Source organism: Leptidea sinapis, chromosome 23 (assembly GCF_905404315.1).
Source record: "Leptidea sinapis chromosome 23, ilLepSina1.1, whole genome shotgun sequence".
NCBI classification, from domain to species: domain Eukaryota; kingdom Metazoa; phylum Arthropoda; class Insecta; order Lepidoptera; family Pieridae; genus Leptidea; species Leptidea sinapis.
In genome coordinates, this window is record NC_066287.1 from 6,727,771 (window position 1) to 6,742,704 (window position 14,934).

Genomic DNA, 14,934 nt, shown 5'->3' on the forward strand with positions numbered 1-14,934 from the left:
GAAGCATCATTACACAAACAATGAGTTCAAGCTCTAAATCTGATGCATACAATATACCATAATTTCTACTTATACAATTATATCTTTAGTACTTTATATGAAATATTTTATATTATATATAAACATGACTCATATTATATTGAATGAAGCACATTACAAACTAATTTGTTATGTATATTACAGCCATTGTAAAATACTCTATTTGATTGAAGAGTTGCACTTGAGTTAATAGTGAGGATTTAAAAGCACTTAGTTTAAGTGTAATGGAATAAGCTTTATTTAAGTTTATAATCCGACTAAATTTGAAAGCGAACACATGCATAAAACATAGTGGATTTCGACTATCTCCGTTTTTTACAATATTGTAGCATCTGTAAATCTAACAATGACTGCACGTTTCATACACGCTTTTTTCTCAGAGTTTCGTTCGCTATGCTGACGACTTACATAAACGTAGTGGTTAAATTCTCTTTGGACTTACACTGCTTAGTACTTACACACCTCACAAGCCTACATAGTATGATAGTACCTACTGAAGGGAGTGTTTAAATTCTCTTTGGTACCTACCACAGAACACTTTTACAGTATTTTAAAGTACCTACGTCGCCATTTTCGATTTTTGTTGAACATTGATAGTTGTTGATGTTATAAGAACAGAGAAACTATTTTATAAGTTTATATTAATAATAACTTAGCTTCTAAGACCTAGTATCGATTAATTATTATTTTAAAACTCTTTATTTATTGATTATAGAAGATATATGTAAGTCATTTCCGAGGCAACTTTTGCCGGTTTTTCACTTATTATAAGATATTCTGTAGATCTTGTCGTAAGTACATTATTTAAAATTGGTCCAAAAACATTACATTAGTATAATTTTTACATGTATATAGCTTACCACATCTTACAGATAACTTCAGAAATGATGGAAAGCGATAACTGGGATATGGGTCCTAGTGACGATTTCGACGATTATCAAGATAATTATAATAATGTGAAGCCTTTTTATATGAGACCAATATCTGAGCGGAGGTGAGTTACATTTAAAAACTTATTAGATAGTTGGCTTCAACTTGATCAGTACGAAAGTCTATAGAGTATGTAGACCTAAACAGCAAAGGTATCCAATGCTAACCAAGTGTCCACACTCCACATCACTTAGTTACTCCATACAAGCTATCACTTCCTTAACTAAAATAATGGTCACTTATAGTTTCATTTACAATTTTTTGCTTCATTTCAGCTCATATATTTAGGTGTGTAGATGTTTATGGTTATATTTAAAATTTTTGCAACATATGTAATAAGTGATTAAAAAAAAAATATGATTTAAATGTTACAAAAGATTGGAAAGTTACAAAGAAGCATGTAGCATCATTATTTGTAAATGTATAATTTAAACACAAAGGGGATTGTCCATATATTGAGGCCATACATGGGCCATGGATGTGTCAGACAACAATATATTTGATAAGTTAAATTACATTTATACATTCAGTTTGGGACTTAAAATAAAGTAGTTCCTGTCCCAAGTATCTTTTTTTATTTTATAAGTACTTTTTAGTATTGAATTAATAATATTGACACACTTACACAAATTATCTTGCCCCAAATTAGGCATATAAGCCTGTGTTATGGGTAGCAAGACAACAATATACTTACTTAAACATACATAAATACATATAAACATCTATGACTCGGAAAAAACATCAATATTCATCATATTAATGCTGGCACCTACCGGGACCTCTAGCTTAGTAGTTAGAATCGCTAACCACTCAGCTATACAGGTCGTCAACAATAAAATCAATCATCGTTAATAAAATCAATCGCTATTAATCTTCATAAAAAGATCAATATTTTTGGGAATATAATATCTAGTTAACCAATTAGAATCAAATGGAAACAACGTGTCATTTTGTGAGTCTATGCTTTCAGTGACATTCAGCGTCATTTTTTGCTTACTTAATTCCAACGAATACCTTAAGTACTTATAAAGATAGCCTTATTTCTAGACATTAGTTATGAAGTAACATGTTTATTTTTTTTTCCCTCTATTTTTTAACAATGTGTCTAGTTTGTCCACTGACATAGGCCTCCTATAGGCGCGCTCGTCCCGCACTTCTCTACTCCAAACTGGTCCAGCAACCTTCTTTATGTCATCTTCCCACCTTAGTATCTGTCTGCCTCTCTTTCTTTTAGCATCTTTCGGGTACCAATGGGCGAGTTTCTGTGACCACTTGTTTGGGCCTCTGATCATATGACCCGTCCATTTCCACTTAAGTTTTTTCACAGTTTTTGTTATGGGGATCACCTTTGTTTTTTCTCTTATGTCCGTTAGTCTTTCTCTGTCCTTTAATTTTATGTCCAATAGGCTCCTCTGCATGGTGTTTTGGCATACTTCCAGTTTTCTCATATTTTTGCTTGTAAGGGCCCAGGTTTGGCATCCATAGGACATACATGGTGTTATGCAGGTGTTTAAAATCTTGCCTTTTTCTAATGCTGAAATCTCCTTACTTTTCAAGTACTTATACTTGAAACTAAATATCCACACATAACAGCAAAGGATATTTGAATTTTATATCGTTCCCATGCCGTTGTTTTGTGTTGCTTTATGGTGAGTTGAGATACTAATTATATTTCCTCAATATATTATGCTAACATTACATAGTGTTATTTATTATAAATTAACTATGTTATACGAAGTAATATACCTACCTACTTCATTATGAGATTACCTATTTAAGGCTTTTATCCCATTCTTTAAATCATGATTGGTTTTTGGTTCCGAATAACTATAGTTAGGTACCCACCATAGGCAGGTAAAGTTTATGCAAATGAGTGCTTCCTTCTTAACTAACCTAACCTTATATTCTTTAAAATTGTTTTTCTCTGAATCTGGGAATCTTATGTTTTTATTTTTACACAATTGTATAGCTGTAAAATTACCAAATGAATAAATAAATACAAACTAATTTGTTTATTACAATAATGCTTTTTAACATGGTTATTATTGTAATTTCAGGAATAATAATCGATACAATAATGCATATGGAGATTATCGAGGGGGGTATGGTCCTACACGCAACTTTGGACCTCCAAGAAATTTTCGCCCTCCATTGGATTTCGGACCTCCATTGGATTTTGGACCTCCATCAAATTTCGGACGTCCATCAAATTTTGGACCTCCATCAAATTTTGGTCCTCGTCCAAATTTTAGACCTCCACCAAATTTTGGTCCTCCATCAGATTTTGGTCCTCCATCAGATTTTGGACCTCCATCAGATTTTGGACCTCCATCAGATTTTGGACCACCACAACCCCTTATTCCAGGCCTGTCTAATAAACCTGTTTCCCGACCCAGAAAACCTAATCATAATGCAGCAATTAAATATTTAAGAAGTAAGTTTTATAATATTACACTTATTGTGTTGTATTTAGTAAAATAATCATTACAATAAAGAAAAATTAAAACTGTATGTACTGTAAAGCATAATCGGTTATTTAACATAAGTCGAAGCTATTTTTTCTCATTTAATGGCAGTTTTCAATAAAATAGTTATAGTCCAATTTTTTATGTCGATAGGTTATTTGAAATGTAAGTAAGCGTAAAAGGATAGATTTGTTTACCTCTAGTAACTTAAACTAAGGATAGATAGGTTATTGAAAACAGCCTTCTAATAGCATATATTCAGCCATCAACAATATTCTTTAATAATATAATATGAGTTTTATATTAAAACACACACTCACACCTATTTCCCGTCAGGCAGAGACAACAGAAAGAACCACTTGCTTGGAAGCAAGCATATAACAATATGTGATATAGGTACAATTAAAAATAAAAACTTGAAAGAATACTAAGAGCATGCCACCGAAGATCAGTAAGGGATTTTAAATGTTTCTTTATATATAAGTCCTCCTGATAGAATTCTAATAAATCCTCACACAGAATCTAGTAAATAATTGCATTGGAATGTTCATTGATAATTTGATAGTTTGATTACAATGCATAATTAGAGTGACAAAATTAGATTTCTGATATTATTTGAGTTTTCTTTTTACCTCAATGTTGTGTGAGCATTATTTTGGATGACGAAATGGCAAACATTAACAGCTGACACTTTTTCTTTTACTTAAGCACTCTATTCACAAAATCAATCACTGATATCATCAACATAATACTGACATTTTTACTAGGCTCCAGTATTTGAAATTGAATGAACGCCAAAACTTTGGTACCTTAATAAGTATGTTGGTGTTAGTTGCAACTTGCGATTTCAAATGCCTTAATGATAATGTTTGTTTGGTCCCTTTTAAAGCACTTTAAGAGAGTCTTACAAGGTTAAATTGGTTAATATTGGTGTGGGTGTAAAAGACGTTCTCATTCTCGTATGTCTTAGTATACTGTCATAACATTTACATGACTAAACTTCTCATTATGAATCATATCATATCCCTAATGCGAATGTATGTTTGTTTGTTACGCTTTTACGCCGGAGCTACAGCGATAGAGTGGTTGGGAAAGGACATAGGCTACATTTTATCCCAATAAGATCCATAGTTCCCATGGGTATTTGTGATAAATTTAGATTCATGTCGATGAGCTTTTGATGACTATACCAATAGTAGGTTTAGTTGGCTATAGCAATCTTCCTCAAAATAAGATTAATATAATATATTGGGAACGGGAGCGAATACCCGAACTGGAATAGAACATGAGATAATCTTCATTCCAATACTTTTTTTTTATGGAATAGGAGGACAAACGAGCGTACGGGTCACCTGTTGTTAAGTGATCACCGCCGCCCACAATCTCTTGCAACACCAGAGGAATCACAGGAGCGTTGCCGGCCTTTAAGCAAGGTGTACGCGTTTTTTTTAAAAGTACCCATGTCGTATCGTCCCTGAAACACCGCACAAGGCAGCTCATTCCACAGCTTTGTAGTACGTGGAAGAAAGCTCCTTGAAAACCGCACTGTGGAGGACCGCCACACATCCAGATGGTGAGGATGATATCCTAACTTGTGGCGTGTCGTGCGAAGGTGGAATTAGGCGGCAGGAATCAGGTTAAACAGCTCTTCGGAACACTCCCCGTGATAAATGCGGTTGAAGATACACAATGAAGCGACGTCTCTACGCAACGCCAAGTGATCCAGCCGTTCACAGAGCACCGGGACCCCGACAATTCGACTTGCTTATAATTTTTAAAAATCCTTTATTTACGCGGCCGAAGTCGCAGGCATCAGCTAGTATCATCATAATTATGTTGTCTACATGCCTTTAGGCTAGCTAGCCGTTTCAATGTGTGCTTTGTGAATGCTAACACATTATTGCAAACACTGCAGTGCTAAGACCACTAAATACTTTTATGTGGCTAGAAATGTTGTTTGTACTACATAAGGTGATGGTTTACTCCGTGTTTAAAGGTGTAATATTTACTTACTTTCAGAATGTGGCATGACTCAAGAGAACTTAAAACAATTAACAAGTGAAATGTTGGAATTAATAAAGCCAGAATACTGTGGACTTTGTGCTGTCGAGTTAGATTCCTTTGCTCTATGTAAGTATTCATTTTTATATACAGGGTGTAAAACAACTACATCCTAAAAGCAGGGGGTTGCAATTTGACCATGATATTGAATATGAGGGATGGCTAAAATGGCACACTGATTGAGTATAACCTATTTGGTATACTAAATCATCTGCAAAATGACGCAGGTGAATAATTACTCGCATATGCCACAATTGGCCATGTCACTGATCAACCAGTGTCGTGTCACAACTTAACAGGAGTTCTGGTAGCTGTGGAAATATTACTGATGAAATTTATACTTGCATTGTCAGCATTGATGAAATATGGATCCGAGCATATAACCAGGAGTAAAGACTGGAGTCTGGAGAAGGGGGAAAAGCAAAACAAGAGAAGGAAACTAGCGAATGGTTTCGCAGGACAACGCATCTGTTCGAATAAATTAACCACCCACCACACAGACCGTAGCCTCTAGCAAATATTTTCTAATTTAAAGAAGAGAAATGAAGACTACTTTTGACGAGCAAAACGAAAAGTCAAAATGTCAGATTAAATAAATAATAATAATAATAAAAATGCAACATAACTGGAAAAGACAGCTACATTGCAAGTGTCATTAATTTATAGTTAGTTACCTTGTTTTAAAATATATTATATGTGTTTCAAGGTTTCCAGGTTTCTTTTTGTAAAAGGATTCTTATGATTCATAATGGTGTATTATTATTATATGGTTTCTTACATCATTTATAATTTCCAGCTCGTTTACATTACATTTCCAAAAACCACATCAAGAGCCAAAAGAAGTGGGTGGCAAAAAAATCCCAAATCCAAGAAAATTTTGGGAAATTGGTATGTATCTTAGAACTTTAATAGTAAATTTAAGGTGTACTCAAACAATGCAGTAGTTTTGCATAAGTCATTCCACCGTCGCACGACACGCCACAAGTTATGATATCATCCTCACCATCTGGATTTGTGGCGGTTCTCAAGGCGGTCCGGTCCACAGGGCGGTTTACAAGGAGCTTTCTTCCACGTACTACAAAGCTGTGGAATGAGTTTCCTTGTGCGGTGTTTCCGGGACGATACGACATGGGTACCTTCAAAAAAAGCGCGTACACCTTCCTTAAAGGCCAGCCACACTCCTGTGATTCCTCTGGTGTTGCAAGAGATTGTGGGCGGCGGTGATCACTTAACAACAGGTGACCCGTACGCTCGTTTGTCCTCCTATTTCATTAAAAAAAAAGGTCAATATGATGCACTTACACAAATTATCTTGCCCCAAACTAGGCATAGCCTGTACTATGGGTACAAGAAAACAATATATTTAATACAATATACTTACTTAAACATACATAAATACAAATTAACATCTATGACTCGGAAACAAACATATACTCATCATATAAATGTCTGCACCTTCCGGAATTCGAGCCTGGGACCTCTAGCTTAGTAGGCAGGGTCACTTACCACTGGGTTAAAGGGGTCATCTAATAATGTTTTATTTATAAAATTACCCTACTATGCAAATTAAAGTTGTAACCAAATATTATGAACTATGTAGTACGATCTGAGCTTGAATGCTTGGCTCAGTTGGAAAGTGCACTCGGACGGAACTCGAGAGGTGGCGGGTTCGAGATAATAATATGTTCGATTATTATTATTGAGCTAGAGAGCTATCGAATCGAGCTATGTAATGGGCAGGGCGTATCAATAAACATTTACCAAAAATACGTGGAGCTACAAAAGCGAAAACAAATGAATAAATAACACACATAATTCACCCCAATAAAACAATTTTCCATAATAACATTTTGGAACACCCTGTAAGTAATCTAGTAGCTGCGTGCTAGCGTATGCAGTAGGTATGCACTGACACCTACTGCGTGCCTACTTGTTGGACCACATATGGGTGATAATAATTTTGTTTCCTAAATGTATAATTCATTTGTTTGAAATTTTCAAAATTTCAATATATAGTTTAACTAGCTGACCCAGCAAACGTTGTATTGCCGATATTAAAATCGCGAACAAAAGTAACTGTTGATCGTAGATGGGTGAAAATTTGAAGTTGTATGTATAATAATCATATCATAATCAAACAAATTAAAAAAAAAATTCGTGTGGACCACCCTTAACATTTAGGGGGATGAAAAATAGATGTTGTCCGATTCTCAGACTTACCCAATTTGCACTAAAAATTTCATGAGAATCGGTCAAGCCGTTTCGGAGGAGTTCGGTCCCGCACACCGTGACACGAGAATTTTATATACTTATTAGATTAGATTTTTAGATTTAATTTTTTATTAGTATCATACTAATATATGTGGCTCTCGAATGTAACCCACGTGTTCATTTAGTGTCGCCATTGTATATTAATAAATATAATATATTTCAGGGACCACTTAAGCCACGAGAGCAATACTGTGAACTATGTGATATAGACATCACGTCTAAAGTTCACTCAGACTCCCATTATTCGGGAAAAACTCATCGGGCGTAAGTTATTTTGATTAAGTATCTGTGCATAAGAAAATGGGGCATCTTGTTACTAACAATAAGTGGGCGGCTCCTTTGCATAGGATGCCGCCTAGATATAGGGCACGAAAATCCTTCAAAGGTCAAAGTTTTTATTTGCATAAACATGTTAAATTGATGTTACATAAATATTTCTGCCGTGAAGCAGTAATGTGTAAGCATTACTGTGTTTCGGTCTGAAGGGCGCCGTAGCTAGTGAAATTACTGGGCGAATGAGACAACATCTTATGTCTCAAGGTGACGAGCGCAATTGTAGTGCCGCTCAGAATTTTTGAGTTTTTCAAGAATCCTGAGCGGCACTGCATTGTAATGGGCAGGGCGTATCAATTAGCATCAGCTGAACGCCCTGCTCGTCTCGTCCCTTATTATCATGAAAAAAAATATAAAGTACATGTTTGCCACATATATGACGTGCAAATTTTATAAAATACATTTCTAAATCATTAGTAACAATAACATCAATTTAACAATAGATTATTAGCAGTATTATATAATATATAGTCAAGTTTTTAGTTGAAAATATTCGTCTAATGAATATAAGCAGTTTTTACTAAGGTATATTTTAAATTTAGATGAGAAATTCCTATTTGACGATACCTCTCTTATTATTTTTGGGATGTGATTATAGATTTTTATGCACATACAAAAACAGTTTCGCTGAAATGTAGTTTGGTGGCGTCCCTGGATGGGAAAAGAGAAGTGTTTTGTGTGAGAGAAGTGTATGCAGCTTTCAAGGGGTCCTTTTCCCGCTGCAGCCCTCAAACATTTTTTTTGCGCTATTCAGACTCTATTTATTACTGTTGAGTTACCCCATATTATGATACCATACCTAATTATAGATTCTACGTAAGCATGGTAAGCCGTTAAAGCTGCTTTTTCCGATATAGCTTTTTTTATTCTTCTTATTGCAAAAACAAACTTATTAAGACGTTTCTTTATTTTTTAACTTACACAAGTAAGTTGTGATAAATTATGAGTATTTTAGTTAATAATAATAATATAAATACATTAAGTCAAAATGCAAAATTCCACCCGTATCGTGTTGAACGTCTGGCATTCTAACACCGCGCGTTTTGCTAAGAAATTTCTTGCTTGGTACAGCCACTTTATGGAATCAATTACCACCTGCAGTTATCCCGAACTGATACTATTTAGGGACCTTTAAGCATTGAGCACATTCCCAACATAAAGGCCGGCAACACATCACTTGACAATGAGCGGTTGCCCCCACCACATTCCATCACGTGTGCCTCTTGCTCCCTCTCATATAAAAAAAACCCTGTAGCCCCGCTTATAGACAATATATTATATTTAAAATGGTCTCTTTGTCAAAGGGGACTAAGGACACACCACAGTCCCCTTGTCCCCAAAAAATTATCCAGCCCGAGTCTCATTTACAATTTTATTCAAATCAATTTATATCTTGGCATCATGTTTAAAATCTTTTATTTACTTGCTTTTTCATTATAGAATTATTGAAGGTCGGAAGAAACCAAAAAACCCGATCTTGGTCCAGCCAGGAATGAAAAGCCGCTTGTAAGTATTTTCTCATATATATCTCTCATTAACTGTAAGGAAATGAAATCATTAAATTCTTCACAAAACACCTCTCAAGATATGTTTATATGACACCAACAGATAAATTATCTTTCTATTTTATAATAATAATAATAATATTGACACACTTTTTTACACAAATTATCTTGCCCCAAGTTAAGCGTCTATAGCCTGTGTTATGGGTTACAAGACAATGATATATTTAATACAATATATTTACCTAAACGTACATAAATACATTTAAACATCCATGACTCGGAAACAAACATCCATATTCATCATATAAATGCTTGCACCTATAGGGATTCGAACCCATTATTTATATTTGCCCAAAAGCTATTAGTAAGTATTGCTTCTCTGACTTAAATTATGAAGGTCAAAGGTCTGTTCACAAGTAAATAATCATTAATTTACTGTTGCAAAAATAGCTGTTATATCATTAGTTATATAAGTTTTTATTGTAAGTTACATTATTTTTGTTACACTTATTAAAAAGTTGCTCAATTGCAAAACTATAACAAAAATTGATAACTGTTCCCAATGAGTTTAACATTCTGCTGGTGGCAGAGTATACTCGGATTAGATTAGGTATTCCAGCACATAAATCAAGCTCCCCGTATGTTATGTGCTCAGATGCGCGTTTGAGTCCTTATGGTGAATAGATTCAGGCAAACATTTAGGAAAGTTTAACCTTGCGTGGTCGGAGATGTTAATTATAAATCAAGTATTTAAGGCCTATAACTTTTAAGGGGTGCAGAATACTCAGGGTTTCAAATGCTCCTATAAGCTTGCAATGCCCAGATTGGAATGCTGTGAGGATTATTGCTTTCTGAACATGTTTATGGGTAGCTTTTACCCAATGGTTAGCCGCCTAAGACTGGCAACGAGAGCGAATGGTTAGCGGATTAGAGATTCTTCGACGCCACAGAAGGGTTTAGGTCCTTTCTTAGTTAGCTCGTCAGCTGCCTCTTTTCTTTTTATACCATCGTACCTTTACTAGATTAACCACCTTATTACATTTGGATAAGTGGTCTAAGTTCATCAGTTGTGAGTATATAGTAGATAACACCGGTTTAATAATATCTCCGTTTAACAAAATACTCAAATCCACAACTTTGACATTTGGCACGGTAAATTTTATATATTTCGTTTTCTTGCTATATGACATACAGGTTATTAACGCTAAACCAGTACACGATAGAATATCGTTTACTTCGTCATACTTAAATTAATTTATTTTCACTTTGAATATGAGTGAAATGCTATCCGCAAACTACCGTATGTTTTGGTTCTTAAAGGTTAGGAAGATCATTTATGTAGATATGGAAGAGGAATGGTCTAAAAATAGACCCTTGTCGTACCCCCATACTGAGAGAAGTACCAGGCATCAAAAATATTCTTGATTAGCTCAACACCTCCTCTCTGATGGCTCGATGAGAAGTATTGTCAACATTCAATATCTAAATAGACATACTGCTGTTGCCGCATGTTGGTGGGTTCGTATAAGAGCCGTGTCTGTCTAATTTTTAGCTTGGTAATTGGTATATGTAATCGCTGTGATGGAAAGCGCTCTTTCTAAGAACAGTTTTTATTACAGATATCTAGCGTTTTCTCCAATGTCTTTAATACAAAGGACAGGCAGATTAGTCTATTCCACGTATTCATAATGGTCCGCTAACTTATAACAGCTAATACAAAGTGTTATTTTTCATTCTGACTTAGGTCAATAGAAGAAGACAGAGTGAGAATTAGCAATGCTTTAAGTTAGCAGACTATTATGAATAAGGGGGCCTATTTTCACAGCATTTGGTTTGAAAAGAACCTCCACCACAAACTTGAGAGTATATGGGACATTATTAATAATGTGCGGTAGTAGGATTTCCATCAGTATGAGGGCAGGAAAGGTTCTACAAAGGCCCGGGGATTCGAATGGAAGGATAGTGCTTAGTGCCCAGTCTCTTCGCGCTAGGGGTGGCTATCTTATACTATGGCAGAATTATGAATGACTATGCGAATGAATAATTATTAGGTTGAAGATAACCCAATAGTAATGTGACTTTTATAGAAACCAATTGATTCGCCGTGAGAAGAAATATTTGAAAGTCGGTGATGTCTCTGAAGCAGACCAAGAGAAGGCTGACAAGCAACTTTCATCTGAATTGTACTGTGAAGTCTGTAAGGTAATTATTACATTCCTGTCCATATCTTTTAGGTCTAATTTTCTTTAAATATCCTTGGATGGGTTCTCTTTCCAGCCCAGTTTTGTAGAGGGAATTACTGTTCAAATATATACTAGTCAAAACTTGCGCCAGAATTTTGCGAGTTACCATCTCTTGAGGATGTCTCGTGTACAGGCGAAACACATGTCAAATTGATAATTTGTTTCAATATAAGTTAACATGGTCCCAAGTCCCCGAAAAACTGGTGATATTCAAAATTTGGATAATTTTGTAATTCCGCAAAATAATACATAATTTAATAATTTTTTTTATCAGTATTTCACTTGGAGTATTTATGATGTATCTCAATGATGAATATGAAAATTACTTTTTTAGACTTACGCTACTTGCACGGAACAAATGACTGTTCACAAGAACGGTAGAAAGCACTTGTCCAATGAGAGAAAACATATATTACAGCTGACCAGAGGGGCACTACAACAAGGTACCCATATCAAGTTTTTTTTTTAATTTTTACTAAAATAAAATATTATATAGCTGGTGAGACACTTATATACAATACTCCAGGATTCAATATTTACAGGATATGATATATACAGGGTTATTGGTAATATGGCCTATTCTCGTTAGGTCCTGTTACACACGGATGACTATTTGTGATAATTTTAACCACCTTAAGCATAATACAAAAGTGAATCATTTCTTAATTTTTATGTTTTGTATGTATATATATATATATATATATTGTTATGCATTTATCATAAGTGAAAAATGCATTATCAAAAAGTATTTAAATAAAAGTGCGAGTTTAAACCTCATTTTTTTCTTCTGATTTTTTAAATACAATTAACCACTAGCGGTGTTATAAAAAAATATTACATAAATTAAAACATGGCTTATTAGACACGTGTTTTGTTAAACACTGTCTAATTATTAAAACTGTGTCATAAATTAGTTTATCTTTTTCTATTACAAAACAGTGTTTAGCTTGTTTTTAACTAAAACGTGTTTAAACGAACCACTGAGTAGGCGTTCGTTCATTCTGACGCCAGGTATTTTTTTTATGACAATAAGGCACGCGACGAGCAGGACGATCAGTTGTTGGTAATTGATACGCACTGCCCATTGCAATGCAGTGCCGCTCAGGATTCTTGAAAAACCTATAATTTATACGTCTAGAGAGTCTCTTGCTGTTAGACAACCAAAAAAGAACAGGCCAGCTTTAATTCTTTAGCGTGCGTGACAAGCGTCTTTCGCTCGCGATTTGTACGACACTGTGTGTTAGTATGTGTGCATTACTCAAAATAGAGGGTAGTTCTAAACTAAATTTATTTCCACGTTTTCACAACTGTCAAAGTCTATATAGACGTATAGATGATCTAAGGTGGCGTAAATTAACAAATTATGTAAGACAGCTTGTATTTTTGTTTTGGCAAATCGATATCTGCTTGACGGGTGTGATGAAATGTACCTCCATATTAAGTATTATGACTCATAGGTACGTTTTTTCTTTACAGAAGAAGCTGCTGTCAGAGCTGAAGGTAAAATACTTCATATTACACGTCAGAGGCCGAGATGTGAATTGAAATACTTAATCTGTGTTATTAATAAACACGGTGTAAAGTTGCCCCAAGTTTAAAATTACTTCTTCCTGTCATGTAATTATGTAGTGACAAAGACAAACGGCCTTACAAATAAAATTGCCATAAAGTAACTAAGCATAAACCAAGAATATGTAAAACGTTTACAAATAGACATTTTGCTTACGAATGGTTTGTTCGGACGTATAACGTTTCCCGCGTTTATTTGCAAGGCAGCTTGTCATTCGGAAAACTTCAGAATTATCATTTTTTTTAATTTATTTAGTGGCACGGGATGCAAGTCCATAGGCCAGAATTATCATTGTATTGACAGTGTTGTCAACGATATTGTAAACATTTTGCATTTTCTTTGTTTATCACCAGTTCTTACTTTATACCAAGTTTATTTGTAAGGCCGAAACAGTTTTAAATTTGGAATAACTTAGTGTTTACTAATAACACAGAATATGTTATACTAAATACTGTATAGTCTAATAGTAGTGTATTATTGTAAATGATTTTCCTTTGAATTTTAGTTGATGCCGTATTAGGGGAGGATGATGCAGCCAATGCGGAGGATGATGCAGCCATTGCGGAGGATGACGCAGATGATGATGAGAAGGAGGATGTCGATGAGGCAGAGATGATCGCTAATAATTGGGAGGAGAATGGGGAAAATTGGGAAGAAACCGAAAACTAAGAACGTTATTACTATACGTATTTTATTATATACAGTATAAAACATTGTATTTAAGATATAATAATAGATTAAATGGATCTTGAATTGCGTTTTATATTAATGTCCTTCTATTTTTCGTGTCAACATAGTGCAGTTTTCATGGATGTTTCTTCTACATTCAAACCGAACTGTGTAATAGATTTTTCGGTAGTATTTCCAAGCTGATGCCAAATGAATAACCTACCTTTACACGTAGGACTGGGATTCCTCTGGTGTTTCAAGAAAGCATGATCACTTTACTTTATTGTCTCAATACTCTAAAAAAAATACACGGCGGTAGATTATATTGTCAATAAAGGACTAGGTATTTTCTATGAGCAATATGTAGCATATGTATACTATACTTCCATGACTTGATACGAAAATGTTAGGGTTACTTATTTTGGCGTAGACCGCTATGTCACAATACTACTGGCCGTGGGAAAAGGACCGATTATGGAATACCTAAACAAATTCTCAAGTCTCAAGGGTTATAATGAAATACAGTAATAGTCGCTCATAAAAATTAATAATTAAATCAACAAATAATAAACACTTCCCGTAATATCATTAAACTAAAATAAATCAACTATATATATATATAGTTGATTTATTGCCTCTCAAAAATGTGACCTTATATGGAATATGGTATTCCATAATAGGGTCAAGTCTTGTTAATTAGAATAAAATTAAGCCTGCAAGCAAACATCACAAATAAAATATGCATATTCTGCTCCGGAATAACGTAATATGGATATCGATGATATTCCTTAATACGAACAATATAATGGCAGGAGGAAAATGAATAGATACTTATAACTTTTTATTAT

General features: G+C 34.5%; 1 protein-coding gene across 3 annotated transcripts; it reads left to right on the forward strand.

The window, feature by feature from the left end:
• The first annotated feature begins 593 nt into the window (after nucleotides 1-593).
• LOC126971408 (uncharacterized) lies at nucleotides 594-14,170 on the forward strand. 3 transcript variants are annotated; one of them, XM_050817720.1, is made up of 11 exons: nucleotides 595-763; nucleotides 912-1,033; nucleotides 3,027-3,403; nucleotides 5,454-5,564; nucleotides 6,292-6,383; nucleotides 7,930-8,030; nucleotides 9,540-9,605; nucleotides 11,692-11,806; nucleotides 12,182-12,290; nucleotides 13,324-13,347; nucleotides 13,923-14,170. In XM_050817720.1, the coding sequence occupies exons 2-11, from the start codon at nucleotides 924-926 to the stop codon at nucleotides 14,084-14,086; spliced, it is 1,269 nt and encodes a 422-aa protein (XP_050673677.1). In that variant the 5' UTR covers nucleotides 595-763; nucleotides 912-923; the 3' UTR covers nucleotides 14,087-14,170. The 3 variants fall into 3 exon arrangements, with proteins under 3 accessions (XP_050673679.1, XP_050673677.1, XP_050673678.1); XM_050817721.1 differs by having other exon boundaries at nucleotides 598-830; XM_050817722.1 differs by lacking the exon at nucleotides 13,324-13,347 and having other exon boundaries at nucleotides 594-763.
• Nucleotides 14,171-14,934: the final 764 nt, after the last annotated feature.